The sequence below is a fragment of the Xiphophorus couchianus genome, chromosome 5, assembly GCF_001444195.1.
Source record: "Xiphophorus couchianus chromosome 5, X_couchianus-1.0, whole genome shotgun sequence".
NCBI classification, from domain to species: Eukaryota; Metazoa; Chordata; class Actinopteri; order Cyprinodontiformes; family Poeciliidae; genus Xiphophorus; species Xiphophorus couchianus.
In genome coordinates, this window is record NC_040232.1 from 2,803,120 (window position 1) to 2,825,495 (window position 22,376).

The window sequence follows — 22,376 nt, forward strand, 5'->3', positions numbered from 1 at the left end:
TGGGTAAAAGACGGATGCTTGGTCTATGCTAACTCCGTCCAGCCAAAGCAGCGATGAGTAAAGTCGTCAAACCTTTTCAATTTGAACCAGAACGCATTGAAATTGATGGGAATGTAGAAATGAGTGACGTACCTCTGGTCTGACGGCGTTATCCGGTAAGTAGTTCTGCATCTGTGTCCGGTCCGGCAGCAGTTTAGGCTGCGCATCAGTTCCGGCAGCAGTAGCATTAGCTCCGTTAGCATTTAAAGAGCCTCCGTCGCTGCCAGTCTGACGTTTCTCCCAACTTCTTTCTCTCTTTAGCCGCTGGCGGGGTTTAGGCGTAACTTTGTGGATAAAACTGTCGGCACGTGATTTGGTTTTTAGTTTGCCAGCCTTCATTAATTTTGCTCGTACAAATAATTCAACTTCTTGTGGAGAGAAGCCTGTTTCCACGACAACAATTTCTAGTGAAAATTGAAGTTTTGTTGTGATGTAGTGAACATTTACACGAAAATAGCGAATGTTTTTTTTGACAACGGCCCAGTTTGAGAACTGGTTCCAGAGTGCAACGTACTGGTGTCGTTGTCTTGTAAACAGCATAAATGGATCTTTTCTTTTCTGTCCCTACTTCATGCATAGTATGACTACAATCCACAGACATAAACCACCGACAACGATTTGCAGCCCAAAATAAATCATTATTCATTTTATTTCCTTTTAATTACAGCCAACACAGGGTGGCATTGTCTAAATTTACACCAAACAAACAATAACTCGGTAAAGTTAGCCTTCCTGTGTTTACTCTGAGGATTCCAGTACAGAATGGACCCAGCTGCGTAATCAGCCCAGCGTGCATTGCACAGGTGAAAGAATTACAACCTCCAAGGGTGAAAAATATAGAATAAGATATAAATTTTTTGAAGTAATTGACTCTGGATGTATCACAAACATCACTGCTTTAGTTAATAGGACAATTTCAACATATTCAGGCCAACATCTTCAACTAATCGTGGATCGCTTTAAACACCTGTCTTATTGTTTGCTTCGGTTACGCATTCACACCTCTCCAAACGAACCGGATGTTCTGTGTGCACCACCTGCAGTTGGATTGCAGCGGACTGAACAGGGCTAGTGGAAATGAACCCTGAAGGACCACTCACTTGATATTTCACAACCCACATTGAGACCCCAACCTCCACTGTGGGAACCAAGGCTCAACTCTGCTGTGCTGTTTCTGTTTGTACCCACAAAAGTTTGCATATGAGCTCATCTTTAGTGCACTTGTAATTTTGTTTGTAGTTCTGAATATATCTGCCACAGTTCTTTAGAAGGTGTCTTGGGTTGATTAAAATGGAGCATTAAAGTTATTAAGGGAGGTGTTCCTGTAAAGTGATGTTGCTTCTGTTGATCAGATTTCAGAGAAAACAGACAGAGAAGCTGCAGATGACCAGATTCTGGGTCTATAAATATATTTTCATGGTGCGAGTAAACAAAAGGCATCTGTGTCCCAACTGATGGCTGCAGAGGGAGCCGATTGAGACGTTCAGATATGAGGGGGTTGCTAAGGAACATGAATTCACACGTAGCCTGTTTTCCTCCACAGCAGCTGCGCCTCTTTAGAGGCCGCTAATGCATTTAGCTCAATCTGCCCGCGCTGCCACCACGTGTGCCCGCCTCATTCAGCACATGCATGCTGCTCAGAGTTGGCTCTGCTTAAGACAAAACGCTTCAGTGGTGTCTTCTGTTTTATTATTATTATTATTGTTTTGCGGCCAGATTAGACGGTAGACTTGGTAACGGGGTGTAAAACTGGAAAGGGTCATTACTGGACAAAAAGGAGAGGACACAAAGCCAGCTGTATTCTGGGACGGTTGGCACCGAGCTCTTATCAGGTCCCTGCAGGACATCTGCTCCAACCGCTGGGCTGGTCTGTTAAAATCAAGTAGTTCTCTGTGATAAGGAGAACAAGCCTGGATTGAATCCACACAACCATAAACACAACACTCACCATAATTTCACCTCGACTCTTTCTACTGCAGCCGTGTTTTTGTAGGCAAGCGGCTGAGAGGAGAGGAATAACACCCCAGCTTTCTCTTTAACACTTTAATAAAGGAAGAAACATATTATCTTGCACTGGATCTTTCTGATTTATGGTCCACATTTTCTTCTTCCCATAGATGGTTATCCAAACATGCACTGGAATGGGAAAAAGAAAAAAGATTTCTTTATGGGATATCCAAGTCCAACAGCATGTTAATCTCAAACCTGAAAAAAACTATTTTCCACACAGAAATGAGCCAATCAGAAAGGAGATAAAACAGGGTGATGGTAGCTCTGAATAGGCCTATAATCCAACAAAGCAGAACTTTTAATATAATTGTGTTTCATTTTTGTACTTGGATTGAGTCAAATGAGAAGCGGAACCATGAGAGTTTTGGGTTTTTATTTGTAACTCTGAAGCTGCCCTGCAAATTTTGCCCACATTAAATCAGACTGATTTGCTGTTTTAGGTTTGTTATGATTATCACATCTATTTTCTTTATCTGTGTGTAATTTCTACCAGGTAACCTTACTGTGGCAGAGTTCCACTTTTAAACAGTATTGCAATATTAAAACTTCAACTTTGATTTCTTCCCAATAAATATGTGGTTTTCACTTATCATGGTAGTAAAAAGATACTAGTCCACTATTTGCAAATACAGATTTAGTGGCTTTGTGGTTCCTTCTCTCAGATTTAACACTTAATAGCCTTTTCACAAATGCTCCTTTGCTCATTACAAATATTGTTAAAAATGAGCCAGACCTTATGATCTAGTTCTGTAATAAGGAAAGCAAGCCTGGATTGAATCCACAAACCATAAACACAATACTAATTTTTCTAATGCTAGACTACAGGATTGATTGAAAATTCATAATAATAAAACTTTCAGGGAGATGTTTAAGCTTCCAGAAGGAAATCACAGATTTCTTCTGAGTTCAGATATAGAAGTTAATTTTGTATTTTCATGTTGAAAGTTAATCACTCCAGTAAATCGGCCCCAGTGCATGTTGCTCCTAACTACTGCATGAGGGCTGCATCTTCTATGCCAGAATACACACAGACTTTTTCTACGCTTGCACTTGATTAAAAAGCTCAATTTATTAGGGTTTGTAAAGAAAACATTTTTATTTTTCATGCAGGAATGACATGTCTGTTATTTTTAGAAATAAAAATTTGAGAATCGCAGTTGGAGGTTTATGACAAAAGGAAAACTTACAGATCTTGAAACAAGGTTAGCAGGAAGTGGAGCAAAGACAATGGAGCAAAGAAACAATGAAAACAAAAAGCCTCAATCAGATAATCTGAGGAGCTGCTGCTGGAGGAAAACAGGGAAAACTAATTAAAACAAAGGAAGATGAAATAAGACTCATCAAGAAACCAAGGAGACAAAAAACGCTGATAATTCAAAAAATGAATTCAAATGTACAAGGAACAAAGCATAAAAATAAACTACAAAGGATTAAACTAATATGACGAGACCTATTGAGCATAAATAAACCAACATGGAATTGATCAAAATTCAAACATCTTTGGATCATGACAATTTTGGTCAAATAAAACCTTTAAAGTAGATGAAATATGTTACATTTTTTGCTCAATTTTCAGTTTGTTTGTTCAGTTGTTAAACAGAGAAGCTTGTTTTCAAATGCATTTTTATTTGTAAAAACTGAAAGATGTGGGAGTTTGTTTGTATTTGTGAAACATTCCAAAATAAAAACCAAACTTTGACACCCTAATGTTCATTACTCATTTTATGTTTGTGTTCTCAGACTCCCTTGGCGGCCCGTTCCCGTCCACGTCACACCGATGTCACCACAAATCCAAGAGGTGTCTGCCCATCCAGTGCGGCAGCGTCGGCGGACCTTTCCCGGTCAGCCCGCTCCTTTTCCATCCCAACACCAAGGGATCCCAAATAGTCATGGACCTGGCCCAGAAGACTGTCAAGAGGCAGGCCAGCTTCTGCAACGCCATCACCTTCAGCAACAGGCCCATCGCGCTGTACGAGCAAGTCCGCCTTAAGGTATTTCCTGACCTCTTTTAAAGCTTTTTGCTTTGAGCTCTCTTTTTATAAATGACGTCAGTAAAAGTGAATGTTATTCTCCTTTCAGATCACTAAAAAGCAGTGCTGCTGGAGTGGAGCTCTGCGTCTGGGCTTCACCTCCAAAGACCCCTCCAGGATAAACCCAGACAACCTGCCGAAGTACGCCTGTCCCGATCTGGTATCCCAGAGCGGCTTCTGGGCCAAAGCCCTGCCGGAAGAGTTTGCCAACGAGGGAAACATCATCGCCTTCTGGGTCGACAAGAAGGGCAGGGTGTTCTACCGCATTAACGAGTCCAGTCCCATGCTGTTCTTCAGCGGAGTCCGGACAGCAGAGCCGCTCTGGGCCCTCATTGATGTTTACGGTTTGACCCGCGGAGTCCAGCTGCTAGGTAAGACGGCCAACAACAATCCACCCAAACAGACTTTACAAACTAAAAACCTCCTGCCTGCATGAGCTCAAACCATAGTTAACAGAAGAAGAAGTTTCTTAGTCTCCTTTTAGTGTTCTGATTGGGATTCTAAGGACTGAACATTGCTAAATAAAGGCAATGTTCCACCAAAATTGTTAGTTTGGTGGAAAAATTTTAATAATAACCTCTTGACCCTCCTTCAGTTACAACAGTAGCCTTAAAAAAGTGGTTCCCAAAGTAGGGGGTTAAGGTCGGTGTCCTACATGTTCTAACCCATTTCTCCGTTGTCAAGTCTCACTCTAGCCGGTTAATATCTGGTTCAGTTCTTGCTTGACCAGAGCTGCACTGTTTCTCAGTTTGTTGTTTCTTCTGAGATGTGCTGCTTGCAGAGCTGCTAAATCACAGTTTCCAAAAGTTGACCCATCTGTTCCTGGCGCTGCTCATAATTACGCTCCCTAACCCTAACCCACACTGAGCAGCTCTCTGATAGCAGACGCCATGTCCGTCGGCCCACTGCGGTGGCTTAGATGTTGTTGTTTGGAGTTTCCGGTGCCATAAATCATGGGTCAATCAACAGACGCAGTCTGCTGTCAATCAAATGGCTTGCATATGATAAATGGCTCAGTGCGGCTTGTACCACCCCTGAAGTGTTTATGAAATCGGAGAACAACTACACAGGATCTACTAATGAAGATAAATCTGACTGGGGTGGAACCAGTTAAAGCCACATCCATGGAGAAGCAGCTTCAGATGTCAACCTAGGTCAAAAAACGTGAATCAAAACAATTCATTTCCAGCCTTCTAGAGAATTTGAAGATTTGTTGGGGATGTAATTTAGTCATTTAAATCATCTAAAACCTGCAGTACAGCAGCCCTTCAGGGTTAGAGTGGGACACCCCTGTCTTATGGCAGGGAAATTAGGTCTTTCAAAGCTGTGCTGATAAATTGAAAGCAAGTCTCTGTTCTGTTCAAAGTAGAGTGGCACAAAATGTAGACTGTCAACTGTTGTTGCAGTTTTAGTATCACAAACATAAAGGACTGCGAAGAGTGATTTAGACATTTTAATAATAGAAAATAGAGAGAAGATTAATTAAAATGTAGTTAATCGTAATCATTGTTAGTTCAATGTTCAGCAATGATAATTTAATTTCAAGTTTTTCTCATTTTGCATCTGCAGTTTCTTTTGAGCCTCATCAAAGAAAATGGCTGAGTTGTAGGTTTTAACGGTAAAATGGGAGCAGAATGAAATCTGCAGTGATGTCAACGGCATCTGGATGAGTTCCACATGAACTATAAAACCGAAAAGAAATATTACATGGAACAAATCCTGCAAATTTCTCTCTGAATGCTGGAAAATTTTAACTTGATTTTCATTTTTCCTCTTAAGAAATTGGCACGTCATCTCTGCACCTGTGAAACTTAAATAATGTAGCTTCATTCTCTTTGTTTATGTAGATCTGAAAATATTTCTAGGTAACATCTCACCTTGGTGCTTCTGTTTCCAACATTTGTGCCGTTAACAGAACCCGTTTTTATCTTCTCTTGTTGACTGCAAGCACATTGTTCTCTGGAAGTGACCATATCTGTGTACAGTAAAGCCTTCCATGAATCTGCAGAGCACCACTGAGCTGCAGCTGACCGATATTCTGCTCCAGTGTTTACTCAGAACCAGCATGGGGGGTTTACAGTGTAGCTTAGTGTTCCTACCACACGGACAGCTCAGGATCGTATAGCAGAGACTTTCATGTACACATTGAATGCCGTCATCTCCTCTGCTGCTGTGAATTTAGGCCACGGGTCATAAGGCTTTTCTTTACTGTGCATTGGGGAAGCTGCTTAAAAGTGATGAAAAAGTGTTTGTGTATTTTCAGGATTTTTAAGCTTACTTCATGTTGTCAAACAGGTTTTCTTTGTGATTTTTTTGTTATTGTGAAGGTAACAGTCAACTGTGAAACTGGCCCACAAGTATGTATATAGTTAATAACGGCTAATTTCTGATTTAACAAAAGAAGGCATTTTGTATTTCAGGTTATTTTTCTTTAATATTAAAACTTGTTTGATGATCTGTAACATTTAAGAGTGACCAAATAACAAATGAATCTGTAAGGGGGCACATACTGTTTATCATCATTTCATATTTTATTGCTGAAAACACGTCTAAATCACAGTTGGTCTTTCCTTTGTTTTTCAAAGCAGATAAATAATATTTAAACCACATTTTGAAACAAAATGTGGTTTACTGTTTACTCTGGAGTAAAACAGAAATGTACTACAACATATGGATGATGACATCAATAAAGTCTGTCCCTGTCTTTAGCTGTTGACAGAAAACTGATTGTTTTCTTGACAAAAAAATATGTTTTATCCCAGAATATGTAGAATGAATGCTTGGCAGCTCACTGACACCATTGTTCAAACATCTGCTGGTGTCTAAACATTGTATTAAATCAGTCAGTGTTCTCTTCACACGACTCTCCTGCATGTTTAGCTACATAAAAAGATGAAGATGCATTTTTTCCATCCTTATTTTAAGCCTCATTTCCACAATCACAGCATTCATTCTTTGCTAACATGAAATGAGAAAAAAAAGTTTTTCACAATCAGTTAGTTGTCACTGTAAATCAGACAGATTCAGCTCATCGCAAAGAGCTTTTACCTTTCTTGGCAGGTTTCCTGTTTGCTGGGTTTCCAAGCTGCTCCTTTTCTGACTTCCTCATCTCTGGACAAATGATAATATACATTTTCCTGTAATTGTAAATTTCAAGCTTTTCAAACTTTGCGTTCAAGTCTTTTTGTCTTAAGAGGACATGTTGTTAGGCAGTGACATGCAAACCTGCTGTGAAATCCAGGCCATTATGACTTTCAGCTGCATTCTTAGTGGTCCTGTTCTCACTTTTTTGCCTACAGGCTTTTTAAAACAATATTCTTTATTTCATTCATGGAAATTTACATAACAAAAAAAATGTTTATATGCCTTGTTAATGTTTACCTTCTACACTCTAACTTCTTAATTTTGACCTCTTCGTGGATGACAAAGGCTTGAAAACGATCCAAGCTTTGAGCTGAGCCCAAATGTTCTGCCTGAACCTGTGATCACTGGAAGAAAAACGGCTTCAAGCACATTTGTGTAGAAACCAGGCCCCTTCTTGTGTTGTTTCTACTGGACTTTTACAATTAGGCCATATGCTGGGCAGTCTGCAGAAAAGAAGGACTCCTTTTCCTCAGGGTGGGGGCATCTTAATCACATCTGCCCCCACAAACAGGGGCTTGTGCAGAGGAGTGGAGCGATACCAAAGACTGACATAGATGTACATCATCTAGAGTAGCCTCAGCCTCTTTGTGATGCTGAAAAATGAGCCACATCAGCTCTTTACATCACATTTCTGTGTGTAACACTCCATGAAACTTTCCCTTTCGCAGGAAAAGCCCTGCGGCTCTGACATTTGAGGCCATGTTCCTTAGTTTCACTCTTTTCTTCCTCAGGGACTCAAGGAGAGCTGATCTGTGCTTCAGATTTTCAAATGGAACACAAATCAAACATATTTATCAAAAAGCTCAGGAACATTTAGCTCTAACTCCTTACTGAAATAAAACTTCTTTGCATTACAGTGTTTTCCTGCTGACGCTGAGAACATTCATCAGTCTGCTCTAGTATTTGGTAATCGTAGCTCCGTAAAGTTGGATTAGATTGGAAAGCTGGATTGGGTTTCTCATGCTGTTTATTCGCTGCAGCCCTTCCATTATGTAAATTAACGGTTGGATTGTAGCTGAGCTTCCATTCAGCGAGGACAATGCAGCACACGAGCGCTCAAACACACATGGCCCCTGAAAGCCTCATCTGCCAGTTCCCATCAGCCATTTCACTCACAGCGTCTTCCTCCCATTGAAAGATGTGTTTGTTCATCCATTTTGCGTCACATTTAGAACAAAAATGATAAAAGAGTGGGGATAAAAGCCTTTCTCTTTTGAAATAGTTTTATCCACTTAAGAAAGCAGTAAGCTTCTTGCGCTGGCCAGGCATGTCAAAATGGTCCTCCAATGTGTCCCATTGCCTCTGTTCAGTGTGTTCTCTGGTTTCTGTGAAGCAGAAAGTCTGCAACTCAAAAGGCTGAATTCAGCCAAGTTTAGCAAAGGTCTGGTCATTAACCACTCATCTAATTCAGGCGTGTTGCAGGACACACTGGGTTAGAGAGGGAGGGAGGACGACCACTCGACCAACAACCAACATCAATCTGATGCATTAATGTGGTTTGAAATTGTGTTCTTGGACAGTTTTCACATTAGTGACCAGCGCATCTTGATGCTGTCGCAGTGGTGACAGAACAGCCCCAAGTGGAGGAGTTCAGGTATTGTCAGGTTTTGTTCATGAACGAGAGAAACACAGAGAGGGAAAGACGGTTGTTGCTGCGCATGCAGTGATGCAGCTCTGTATCGGTCTGTCAAGGGGACGAGAGATGTGAGCCGAAAGGTGAAACTTTCGACTTACTGGTCAGCATGTGTTCCTGCCCTTGTCTATGGCTATGTTCACACAGCAGGCAAATGTGACCCAAATGCAACTTTCATTCAGAATGGGCCAATTCCAAACTTTCAACCCTGAAAAAATTAGATTTATGCCACATCCTTGTTTAATTCTAATTCAGATACCTGTCCAATAGTTTCCAGAGCGCTTTGGGACCATAAACCGTTCACACCGAAGTCTGATTACAGTTGCATCAAACAGGTATTTGAACTAAAAATCATATTTGACCAAAATAACAGTCACTGTTCTAGGCAGTGACTGAAAGAATGAGATCTGAGTGAGTTTCCTTCTCAGGCCGTCTGGGTTCTGCCTTAGAGACGGAGTGAGAAGCTCGGTACATGAAAATCTGATTGTAACATTTCTTTAGGGTTGATGGTTCATTACCTGTTCTCCTTCCTGAGGCTGATCTGAGGTCAGTACAGGAAGCAGGTGAGTGATGAATAACTCTGGGGGACGTTTCAAACATGTTTGATGTCAAAAGGCTGAAGCAGAAACTTCTCAGGAATCTTCAGAGGAATTTATTTTCTATGACAGAAGCTTGATTTAGTTCTTCCACACTTCTACAACTCGATGTTAGAGATTTCCCCCTGAGAGTGAGGACAGGGATCCATGCAGTGTGTTTATGTCCTCTGGAATCTGCTTTGCTGTGACAAGTTTGGATTCTTTACAATATATAGCCGTGCTTTTAAAGGTATCAGGTATGGGAACATCTCCGTCGCCTTGAGCATCTGGTGATTGATTATCCCCTCCCTTTAATGGCACAGCAGATATTGTGGATGTTGGCAGCAGAGTGACTGAGGCTGTCCGCCAAAGGCCTGAAATCCAACAAGCCACAAAGGTCGTTTAATATATCGCGTTCCCTCGGTTAGCTGTCACTCTCGCACTCACACACTCGTGCACACCGCAGGACTTTGCTCGACACAGGGAGTGAGGTTGAGCAACTGAGTAATTCCAGCTGTTGTGAAGCCTGCAGGACTCGGATTGTATGAGTCAGGCACAGCGGAGCTTTAATCACGAAGGGCGGCCTCTGCATGGGTCTGTCCTGGAGGACGGTGGGATGAAGGCTGATTGGAAAGCCTCCAGGCTGCAAACACCTCTCCGCCGGGCCGGCTCCAGGTGGGGAGCAGGTCTAATCCAGCTGTCACTACGACGGAGCTGGAGCAGTTAATTTAGCTCTTACCAAAACACTGCGACTGGGAGGAGAAGCAATCTCTGTCACCTATCAGAACCGCTGACGTTCAGGGGTTTGGTGGAAACATCAAAGAGCTGCACAGCGTTTTCCTCAGGGACGGATTGGATTATGTGGTAGCTCCTGACAGGAGAATAACATCTCATTAAACCATCTGAAGGCTGAAATTCACTGTCTCTCTGAAAGATTGGCAGAGTAAGTCAGTTAAGAAAGATAAAACCTTTCCTGTTTCTGAATGATGGCATAATTTCTAATCTGCTCTTATTAGTTGTTTAGTTGTTTGTTCCTCTCTCTGGTCACTATATTATATCACAGCCAGACTGTTGATTAAACTTCTCTCTAGCTCCCCTTGTCCTGTCTCTATGCTTAAACTGGCAGAAATTTGTGAAAAGCAGCAATTTGTAGTCATCTCAGCCATACGGACATATAGGACGTATTGTGGTGGAACATTTGGTGGCGCTGTTTCCTTCCACAAAGAAGGTCCTGGGTTTGAATCCTGGCCAAGTCTTTCTGCTTGGTGTGCATGTTCTCCCTGAGCATGTGTAGGTTCTCTTTGGGTACTCCAGCTTCCTCTTACAGTCCAAAACCAAAACGGTGACTGTTAGGTTAACTGTTCTCTAAGTTTCCATTTTGATATGAGCGTGTGTGTGCGTTTGTTTGTAATACCTTGTGGGGGCCATTTTCCTTGCAGATACTACGTTGTGGGGACCCACTGCTCCTTGAGGGGACCGAAGCCTGTTTTTTTCCATTCAAACATCCTAAGCCGTGTTTCCGGTACGCCTGTAAATCTGATGCACAAGCGACACAAGCTGCTTCTCTTGGTCCACTGGGGGTTCATTTTTTGAAAAATGAAAAGGATGCTGAAAGGATGCTGGAAAAGACTGTTGTTGTGTTCAGGTTGTGCAGCTATTCAAGACTAAAATAGCATCTCAATGTTAAACATGTTGCAGCAGCACAGACGTCCCCGGTACTAATGCCAGCGTCTGCAGTCATCACTGCCATTAAAATGTTGCTTCTTTTGTCCACATACAGTTTTTCATTAAAATGCAATTAATTGCAGTTAATTAATTACAGACCCTGCAGTTAACTCAATTCAAAATTTTAACCCTCCACTAGTTTTAAGTCAAGTGAAACAGACAGAGAATTTTAAACTTTCGGTCAGTCCGCTTTAGCTATCTGGTTCCTTCATAAACTCCTGCTGACACGAGGATTGACAGAAATCCAGCTCAGAGTGGAGAAAGCAGCCAGGATTCCCATCTTTGATTAATACGAGCTCAGTGTTTGACTTGGCAGGAACGATTCTCCCTCTTAATGGGATCACGCTTCACGCAGACAGCCAAGAGAAACATACAAAGATGAAAACATGGCTTTTTGGGGGCTTTTGGGGTGTTTTCAGGAAATGTAGAGTAGTAAAAACCTCAACATATCAAATGAATCAAATTTACCAGCTTGGTGTTTCTTGGCCTCAGAAAGATTTATGACCCAAATAACAAAGATGAGCCACCAGAATTTGTATTATTTGGCATTTGGAGTCAAATTTTAAATGATTTGAAATGACTGTTACTGTTGATGTATGCGGGTAACCATGGTTACAGTGAAGAACATTGTGCTGTTTCCTGTTTTTCTGAATTTCTTTGTGATCTAAAGAAGCGATCCTCGGATTCACTCAGCTGTCTGATATTAGAAAGTAACCTAAACCCAATAGGAGGCACAAACAGTGTGTAAATCTTTTTGTGACCGTTCAGGAAAGAGGGTGGCCGACTGCATGCCGGTTCATAAATTACATTCTAAACTTAGACAGCCGTCCTGGTGCTGTACTGAGATGGGAATCGGAGGAACTTTGATAATCCCCAAGAGGAAAATTGATTTTCAGCAGTTGCTCCGGATGGTTGAAGTTCTAAAATTAGATTTGAAATGAAGAAATTAAACTGATTATAAAGTTTTCTAACTTGATCATCTGTGTAGATGGATCCTCCTCCAGATTGTTGGAAGTTGAGGGTGAAAAATGATGGTTTTATAACACCACAACCAGCATTTAGCTGCTCTGATTGAAAATCACTTAAACATTATAACTTTTCTTTTTTGGTAGTTTGATCATCTTTCTGTCCTACAGTGAGACGTGTCAAGGTAGATTTGTTGAAAATATAAATCTGTAAGGCCAAGAAATTTGATTACTATAAAACCACAAAGATTAGTTTAATTTAACTTCAGAAAACATGGAGCAATTTTAAAGTGAAGGTTTTTTCTATGGATTTTTTCCAGAACTTGTAAAAATCCAAATCAAGTACTGAGCAGAAAAAAATATCTAGTTATGTTCACATTCTGGCATTTTAAATATCAAAATGAAAAAAGATGTACATTTAGAAATGGTCTAATTTTAAGTGGAAGACAAGTCAATATTTTATAGTGTAAGACTTATAAAATCAATATTTAATGTTTGTTCGTTTTTCAGGAGATTTTTATATATACAGTCTAGAAGGACTTAGAAAATATTAGCTGAAGTATTCAGAAAGAGGGCCAGGTGCTGGTAATTCAAGCATTTAGCATGCCGAGGTATGATGTGAATGCAGAGTATCTGCAACACGAGGTTAAGTAACAATGTGACTGGGTTATTGCTGCCGTACGTCAGTAACACTTGGAAGGATTCTGTATTAGTGGTGCATGTGTGTGAGACATATTCTTATAGAGCCGCCTTAAATGATCCCACATACTCGGGCGTATTGTGCCAGGTTCCATATAAGGAAGTTTAGTAGTGTTGAAGTCTGTTTGGTACCAGAGGAAATGTACTGGTGACCCAAAGTACCTGTGACTTAAAGGGACGGGCCTCTTGGTACTGACCCAGACTTTATCGCTGAGTTGACTCGAATGCGAGTTTTTCCTTAAAACCCAGACTCCAAGTTGGACCTAAACATCCAGCATAAAGATCCTTCTGAGCCCATCCCTCCCTTTCAAGCATCTCTCTCTGTCTGCTCCAGTTTTATCTCTTCAGTGCAAAATCTCCCTGGATATCCGCCTCTACCTTCTGCCTTCTCAGCTAATCCCATCTGAACACTTCCCTTCATATCTACACATACTCATGTCATCTCCTTTCCTCTCCTATCTCAGTGAGATCACTCTTTTCTCTGCAGACATCAGATGAAACCCTCCAGAGTCGGATAAAGAATAAACCCTGCGAAACAGGCTGCGAGCGTGAGAGAGTAAATCCCCCCGCAAACCCTCGGCCGATCTCGAACTGCAGCTCAAACCCCTGGCACGTTCCGTCTGCTCAGGCTCGCAAAGCCGCTAAAGCTACCCAGCCTCTCCCTCCGTCCAGCGTTAACTAACCTGTCTGCTGCTCCAATCAAAAACATTTAGAGCATGAGCCAGAGACTCTGTGGACTAAAACAGACACACCGCTCCACCCTGAAATCCCTGTTGTCCATGTATTTGCAGCGGATTAACCAAACAGGTGCCTAATTACTGGAATGACAAAATGCTCATAGGAAAAAAACAAAACGAACTCCTTCTGATTTGTTGTGTTTTTTTTTTTTTTTACCCCTCCAGGGGTTCTTTTGTGGGCTCTAGTGTCCCTTATATGACAGTAGGCTGACAGGAAACGGGGGAGGAGGAAGACATGCGGCAAATGTCGTCAGGTCCGGGAGTCAAACCCGCGACAGCCGCGTCGAGGACTCAAGGCCTCCAAATATGGGTCGCGCTAACCACTACGCCACCATGGCACGCCCTTGTTGTGTTTTGAAGTGGAGTTGCCAGTTGAAGGAGCACACCGAGTTTCTGAAGTAGCCCCAGCATCTGCGAGTGTTTAAATTTGAAAGGGACCAATAGGAGCAAAGTGATTGTACCGGTTAAAAAGGCAGGTGCACCAACGATTAGCGGGCAGCAGCTGCTGAGGTCACACACGTGCACGCCGTGTGCACCAGCACACTCCTTTATGAGAGCCCGGTAAATGCTGCAGCCCCTTTCTGTCCTCTGAGCTGAGAAAAAGGGTTTGTTCCTCATAAAGCAAAGAGTTTCCTCGTCTCAGAAAGACAGATGAGATTTGAAACGACTTCCCTTTGAGGAAATAGACAAAGGAAAAGATGTAAAAGGGAACATAAAACCTCACAGAAAGCTTTTTGTAAAACAAAAGATGAGCGAGTGTGGGTTTGAGAGGAGCCAATGCGTCGTTTGGTGTGCTTTCACACATCCTGAGTTTGACTTAAAGCAGCGCTGACATGCAGAAAGGACAGGGAGACGATTTGTGGCTCTTGGGAGGCCGCCACTGCCTCCTTTCAACATAAATCCAGGATTGGGAATGGCAGCGCGGCCCCTCCATCACAGGATCCCTCTCTCCAACAGATATGTCATCATTGCCCATCCAGTCCCTGCTGCGAGTCCCCAAGCTCTCTGACTAACTCCAACCTATCATAATTCAATTTATGATGGAGTGACGGCATGCTCTGCAGGACTCCAATCATTCCAATCCTCTGAGGGAGGCGGAGGATTTGGCTGCAGGTGGCCTGGAAGCTTTTGCTCATCAGCAGAGGTCACTTTGAGGTTTTCTTTCCTTCTGTAAATGACTAATTTAGGAGCAATACAGCACTTTGCAGAAGTATTTATACCCCAATGTTACCATATTTTATGTTAAAACCACAAATTTTATCAGGATTACTTGTGATAAACCAACTCAGATGATTGTGAAGCAGAAAACATTTTCCCCGTTATTCTTTATAAAAAGACTCCAGCTCTGTCTGAGTCCACACATAGTGTCTGAAAACAGCAGTTTTCAAGTATTGCCACAGACAGGTATATTTTCCAGAGGAGGTAGAGATAAACAGAGCAAAATTAAACAGGATATTGTTTAACATTTAGGTTTGGACTTTGGCTAGACCGTTCTAAAACATGAATATGCTGTGATCTAAATTTCATTGTAGTTCTGGTAGTTTTGCTGAAAAGTAAACCTTCTAATCTCTATTAAAGAAAAGCATCTCCACAGCATGATGCTGTCACTGCCATCATACACCTCTGCCTCTCTGCTTAGAGGCAGAGGTGTCCAAACTTTTTCCTTGTGGACCAAAATCATCAAATTGGAAAAAACTTTTAAAAAGAACAATAGAAATGAAAGACATTTTTTAAAATCTTTTTTTCTACTTAACAATAAAGTTACAACATCAGAGCTCTGAGATGTTCAGAGCTTAGGATGTTGTTGAGAGGAAACGGATGAAATTCAGCCCAGTGATGCGCCGCTCGCCTCTGGGAGTGTTAGCGGCGGCTCTCTTCAGAGCTGAGAGGTGTTTAATGGTTGATTAGGAGTCTCTGGGAGCTACCCGCGCACCAAAGGTACCGTCCTCTCCATTTAAAGCCTCTCTGACTAATCTGTTAACACAATTAAAAAGCCAGAGTCCCATTAAAGATTAATCACAAAGTTTGCCGCTTTGGGTTATTAGTAGCTAACATGACGGCTAACGTGACTTTGAGGGAGCTGTGATGCTGTGGAATCTTTCCAAGTCTTAGTCGGACGGGATTTCATCCACGGCGCATAAAAATCAGAGGATCAAACGCGGAGGAGGCTGCTGTCGACTCCAGTTCAGTTTTACACATATAAAGCATCAAGTTTGATGTGATTCACTGCCTTTTAGAGAGAACTGAGGAATCGGCATGAGCTGAATATATAGACATGATTCTAGTTAAGGTGGGTTCACGTAAGCCAACATGAAAGGAATCTGTAGCTTGCATTAAATATCACTTAGCATTCAGGCTGAGTTTATCAGTTTCTTTGAAACACTGAAAGCTCTCGCTTTATGCAGAGGATGTTTAGTTGTGTGACAGAGCATTACAATACCCATAGGACTTTTCTGTAGTACCAACAAACTAAAAGGGGAATCCTGACAAAGCTAGCAAAGTTAAAGATAACTGTTAAAGCTGATAAGTGGATCTAAAATCTTTACTTTCTCTCTGAAAACCCTGAAATTCAGAAAACTCGTCTTAGAAACTGAAGTCTAAAGACTGCAGTTGTTGAACATTATTTGAGTCATTTTAGAAGCAGGGCTGAGACATGAACACTTTAATTAATTATATCAATTTTAACGTGATTAATCGGATTTTTTTCAACTTACAAAAGTTCCAAGCTGGAATATATTTGCGTGTTTCTGGTACGCCCGTAAATCCAACATTGGCTAACAGCAGAGATGGATAACAAAGCTGCTTCTCTTTTCCCACTAAGGGTTAATTTGTGCTTCAAAAACGATGAGATGCTGAAAAAGACTGTTGTGTAAAAATGAGTTGGCCTCTCAGTGAAGCTATGCTAGCCTAAAATAGCATCTCAATGCTAAGTATGTAGCAGCAGCACAGACGCCACCAACACTGATGTCAGCGTCCACGTTTCTAAAGAAGTTCCTGACTGATCAGGTTTTTCTGAAACTCTGGAAAACTGAATGAGTAGAATAACACTTTGCACAAACCTGATGGCTTAACAACCTAAATAACAGATTAAAAACAATCTTTGTTGTTGAGATTATATTTGTTCAATAATCTAGCAGCAAAAGGGGTCTTGGAAAGGAAAACGTTGCTTATTCTGTTGATATTGTTTTCAATGAAAATGTGATTAATAACCATTAATTAATTACAGACTCTGCAATTAACTTAATTAAAATTTTAATTGAGTTCCACTTATAATGATATTATAAGTGGGACATGATTTAGTTTTTGGGCACAGAAGGAAAAAGCTTTAAAATGGCATAAAGTGTTGAAGATGATCAGTCTTTCTAAGCCTGGTTCGGGTTCTGTTGTAAATTTCTTCCATTTCAAAGGTTGTTCATGTCCTCATTACACTCAATCAGGATGAGGAGTTGCTGCTAAATTAATGACCTGATCCAATCAAGTGTCTACCTCCACTTCATGGTTGTTCAGCAGGAGAGATTGCTGCAAAGTCAATGACATAATAAATGTGGAACAGAAATGTTTGCACCTGTACTTGTTCCGTCCTTTTCTAATTGTTCTGTTAACGTTAACATTTAGCATGCTAACTCAGGCCGGCAGCGTCTGGGATAGAGCTGCATTTTTAAGCTTTTGTTTGTAAGTTAAAATGATCTCCATAAACCACAGATTAGTTCTGTCGAGCAGATCTTCTTTCAGGAAGCTTTTCATATCAGTCTGCCTTTGGTTTGTGTCTCAATCAGCTGCAGGACGTCATCATAAGTGGTTTCCTGTTCTGTTCTCGGCAGCCCGTCCTGCAGGCCTCGTAATGAGGCTAAGAGGTTTATCTCAGTCAGGCCCTGGTCTGATAGAGAGACTCGGTTCTGACCCGGACCAGAGGGGCTCTCCAGACCTTCAGCTGCTGTTTTTCATCCCTCGTTCACTTCCTGCAGCCACTATAATTGTCTCACTGTTTTTAAGATCTCGTTTGTTTGCTGCATCGTCATTCCCCCTGACTCTGAGTCCAACAAATACGCATGTTGTAGATAATCTGATCCCACCCAAACTATTACAGACCAAACAGGCGGCTCAGTCAGGCTAATTTTACCACCGCCAGGCTCAGGGGAGGTTAGGCAAGGCGTGTTATTTAAAGCAGCTACATCTAGAAAGTGTAAGCAACCTCTGGGCAGCTTATCAGACGAATTAGACACAGAGAGCGCTGGCAGTTATTAACGGCTCTCAGCGGGGAGATCCCGGGATAGGAAGTGAAGAAAGTGAACTTGTTTGGATGCCTCAACAGTACCTTTTATGTTCCTGCCATGGCTGACAGCAGTATTACAATGAACATTTTCAGTTCAGGAACAGAGGTTGTTGGTTTCTGTTTCTTTGAGCACATTTTCAGAATTTTCACAGGAACAGTCTGTGACTTTTTCACAATTTGACCACTACAAACAGAACTTCAGTGTAGTGCACTTTAAGCATCATAAAACATGGATTTTAACATCTTCAGCAAGTTAACAATCTCAGAAGAGTTTCATGCATTTGCATTTAGGCCTGAATAAAATCCAGTACAACCAACTGTCCTCAAAAGTCCCCTCTGCGGTTTTCCACTGTAGGAAAATGGGTCCTTTGCTTAGATAAAACTAAGCATGAAACATGGTGATGGCAGCATCAGGCTGTGGGAATGCTGCCCAGCAGGTAAAAGGAAGCTGGTCAGAGTTAATGGGTTGATCAATGGGGCTAAAGACAAGATGATGCTGGAAGAAAACCTGTTAGATGTTTTAACAGTGGAGGGAAATGCTAAATAGGTGTTTTCAGAAGAGGAATGGAAAGAAATGTTGGTAAAACTGGTGGAAAGACCATAAAAAACTTACAGCTTTAATGGCAGCAAACAATGGCTCTACACTGAAGACAAATGGACTTCACATTTTTCAGATATTCATTTGCAACTCATTTTCCTTCCAGTTGACAGTTATTCTCCACTCTGGTTGTGAATGTAAAAATACGTTCGCAACAATCTGTCAAAAATGAGAAATTCTCTGCATGCAGCTGATGCATGTAGGATGAAGTCCGTGTTGGTGCCAGTGTGGTTGAGATTCAGCAGACCAGAGTGCTGCAGGCCTCAGCAGGCTGCTAATCAGCGTTTAGCTGCTGCTCTCCCTCACGCTGTGTTCCTGTTTCTGTCCTGCAGACAGTGAGATCGTTCCTCCGGACTGTCTGCGCCCACGCTCCTTCACCACGGTGCGCTCCTCCTCCCTGCGCCGCGAGGCCGACGACTCCCGCCTCTCCGTCAGCCTGTGCGATCTCAACCTGCAGCAGGAGGACCGAGGCCCCGCCCACTCTCACCGCCACACGCTGCACCTGGCCTCGGCGTCCTCCTCCTCCACCTGCCCCATTCCCCAGAATTCCCTGAACTCGCAGCAGTCCTCCCTGCTGCCGTCGGCCCTGGAGAGCGACCTGCACTTCCACCAGCTGCGCGGCGCCCACATCAAGACGCTGGACGAGCAGACGGTGGCCCGGTCTGAGCACGCCCGGGAGGAACGGACGCTGGTCTTCACCAACCGGCCCCTGCGCACCGGAGAGACCGTCTTCATCAAGGTCACCAAGTCCAGCCCGGTGCGCTCGGGCTCGCTGTCGTACGGTGTGACCTCCTGCGACCCAGCGGTGCTGCGCCCCAGCGACCTGCCTTACAACCCTGAGGCTCTGGTGGACAGGAAGGAGTTCTGGGCCGTGTGCCGTGTGCCGACGCCTCTGCAGAGCAGCGACATCCTGGGCTTCCTGGTCAACCAGGAAGGGGAAGTCATCCTCAGCCACAACGGCACCAACGTGGGGATGCAGGTGTGCGTGGACAACTCACGCCCCCTCTGGATGTTCTTCGGCCTGCACGGAGCTGTGACGCAGCTGAGGATTCTGGGTAAGTACTAGAACCACCAACGGTTTACAAATTAATGACGAGTAAATGAATCAACAGAACCAGCGGTCTTTCTGCATGGAGTCTGCATGTTCTCCCGGTAGTGTGTGGTTTTCTCTGGGTACTCTGGCAGAAACATGACTGATAAGTTAATTGATCTCACTAAACTGCACTTCTGTGTGAGTGTGTGGATGTGTGTGGTTGTTTGTCATGAACATAAAAATATCAATATTGGTGAACAGAAGAAAACAGTTAATAACATTTCAGATAATGGTACAAAAATTACAAGTTGTCCTGCTATTATGCAGCTGGCCTCGTCTTAAGAACAGAATGTATTGTTGCATTGCTGGTAATTTGATCAGTTTCTATCATAGAATCTCCTCTGCTTCAGTAACAAACTGCAGAAATACTGTGCAAAAACATGAGATAGTAAGGAATAAAATATCTTTATTATATTAAGCAAATATTTCAAACAGAGAACAAAATTCTAATCTACAAATAAATCTAAACACTGGAAACAGTTGCACTCATCTTTATCAGCTGGTTTTGTCTCCCTAACAGGGAAAAGGACAGTTTTTCTCCTCCATTCCAGGCTTCCTCTGTGGATTATTCCACTTTGGAGGAATAATTGATGTGGGAAATAACCGAGCCTTTAGCTGTGGGACGCGTCCCGGGTCATGAGCTCAAAGATCAATGTATCGATCTCATCTGGCCCGGCGCTGAGCTGATGAGACCTCCATCCTTAATTCATTTACTCGCCCTGCTAGTTGAAATGGATTCCTGCTTAGTGCAGAATGCTCCGCCGGCACACCAGCTCAGGAACTCAGGGGTCAAAGGTGAACTAGCGTGCTCTGTTACTGTTTGCCACAATGTTTACAGCAGAGGTCTTTAGGAGGGAAGGATGTGAGTAGATTCAGAGAAGAGTAGAGCTCTGTCCTGACCTGGAAAAACAGATGTTAGGCAAGGTGAGGCGGCTTGAGGTCTCGTTTATCTGGACCTTTTGCTTTACAGAGGTTTAAATGATTTCAGTGATGATGAGGAGGATGGGAGGACACCTCTGCATCCGACATCCGTACGACAAACAGATTGTATCCAAATCTGCAAAATTATTGTATAAGTGTCATGCAGCTTTTGTTAAAAGGTAAAACATCCGACAGCAGAAGTGTTTGGTTGCAGAGGAACTAAAACCGCATCCTGCTTTCCTCTGGTGACGGAGGAAAAGGAAGCAGCGCTTCAAAAGGTTCAGAGCTACAGATTTTACTGTAAGGAACCCAGGAGAGATGGATTGCGTCTTTTAAAGAGGATATGAATGGATTTCATATTAACTCAGGGCGTCCTCTTTAGGCTCCTTATCTCAGCCATACTTTTCATTAAAAATAGCAGCTGAAGTTTAAGCTGCAGAACGTCAAACTTCACCTGCTTGATTTGACATTTTGACGCTGATGACGGTTTTCATGAAATCACAGTTTAATCTAATGATTTCTTTTAGATTTTACAATAGAATAGTTATCTTAATGATGTCACAGTTCAGCTTTATTGGTCCTGGAACTGACTCTGCATTTCCCTGCAGAACACTGCTAAACACTGTGATTTTTCACACAGTGGGACAGGTGTTGATGTTTAACAATGTGATTTATTTCCTCACATTAAACCCATCCATGTAAAACATTTTCATCAATAAACCAACATGCATGGGAACACAGTGTGACGCTGTAAAACTATGTCAGCTGTAATAACTCAGAGATTTACTTTGATGTTTTAAAATTAAAGTCCTATTTGACTGTAGGACTGTTATGTTGCTCTTTGGGATTTAAACATTTTGCCCTGTTTCTTCTTACTATGAACTGTTGTAGTGTCCGCTGTGTTCACCCCCACCTGAGCCCCTCTCCCCCAACATCAGCTAACAACAAAGCAACAGACGAGGCTGTCGATAAGTCACAGCCAGCTCCAGTAAAGCCGCGTCTTGTTGACAGAGATCAATTCAGCGAATGCCAGAGCAGCAGACTGCCGGCCGTTACGGACCTTAATGTCACCATGACTCTCTGATCGCTGGCTGTGCTCACATTCATTCCTCTTTCTGTTGTTTTTCCAATCAGGTCCAAAAGTCCCAGCGAGAACACTCTGTGATACTTCACAGCTAAATGAGTGTTTGGCTGGAGTTCAGCTGACCACCTGGTCGCCTGTGTGTTTCTAATAGTCATTTACGGAAAACAAAAAGCCCTGGCAGCGCAACAGAACCGGAACCGCAGAACAATGAGAGAGCCGAGGCACGTCTCCTTATCAGCTCCCATCTTTGGAAATCCCAGTGAAGTGTGACTCTTCTTTACCTTTCAGCTGCTTCGAATTAGGAAGCGACTCTTATCTGGCTGCTACAGCTCCTTATCTGCTGATTTGCTCTGAGCGGCTGTGCCGCGGGTTGGGCTGAACCGGTTGGAGTGAGGGATGTGTCCCAGTGGGTCTGCGGTGCTTCCAGATGGAGTGATACAGCAGAGAGCAGAGTAATGGAGCTCTGATAGGAACAGAACCTCATGGGGGGGGCTGCACCGGCTGGGGGAGATAAATACCCTCCAAAAACCCCCATTTAAAAACCTAATAACCTTTAGTAAAATAAATGCTTAGAACTAGATAGAAATACAACTAGAAAGAGTATTATCGTATTTGTTGTTGTTGATTGTTGCTGGATTTAAATGAAAAAGAAGAGCTTTGGAGAAGCAAAGGGCTGAAGTTTCAGAACCAGGTTCAGAATCCAGCCAGTGACATTATTTCAGAGCAAATTCATTTCAAATTTCATCAGAGATACATAAACTGTGTTGTCTGTTGGTTCTCAGATCTCAAACTTCACTTCACTGTCCATTACGTTGGTCCAGCTGGCCTTCTTACCAAGTGGTTTAAGTTT

The 22,376-nt window shown here is 42.5% G+C and overlaps 1 protein-coding gene across 2 annotated transcripts in view; it reads left to right on the forward strand.

Moving 5' to 3' along the window:
* The window catches only part of neurl1aa (neuralized E3 ubiquitin protein ligase 1Aa), a 63,641-nt gene that overhangs the window by 30,929 nt on the left and 10,336 nt on the right, over positions 1–22,376 (forward strand). For both annotated transcript variants that reach the window (XM_028018644.1, XM_028018645.1), the window contains exons 2-4: positions 3,790–4,040; positions 4,129–4,450; positions 18,761–19,483. In XM_028018644.1, coding sequence (XP_027874445.1) covers positions 3,790–4,040; positions 4,129–4,450; positions 18,761–19,483 — 1,296 coding nt within the window. The remainder of the gene's footprint in view (positions 1–3,789; positions 4,041–4,128; positions 4,451–18,760; positions 19,484–22,376) is intronic.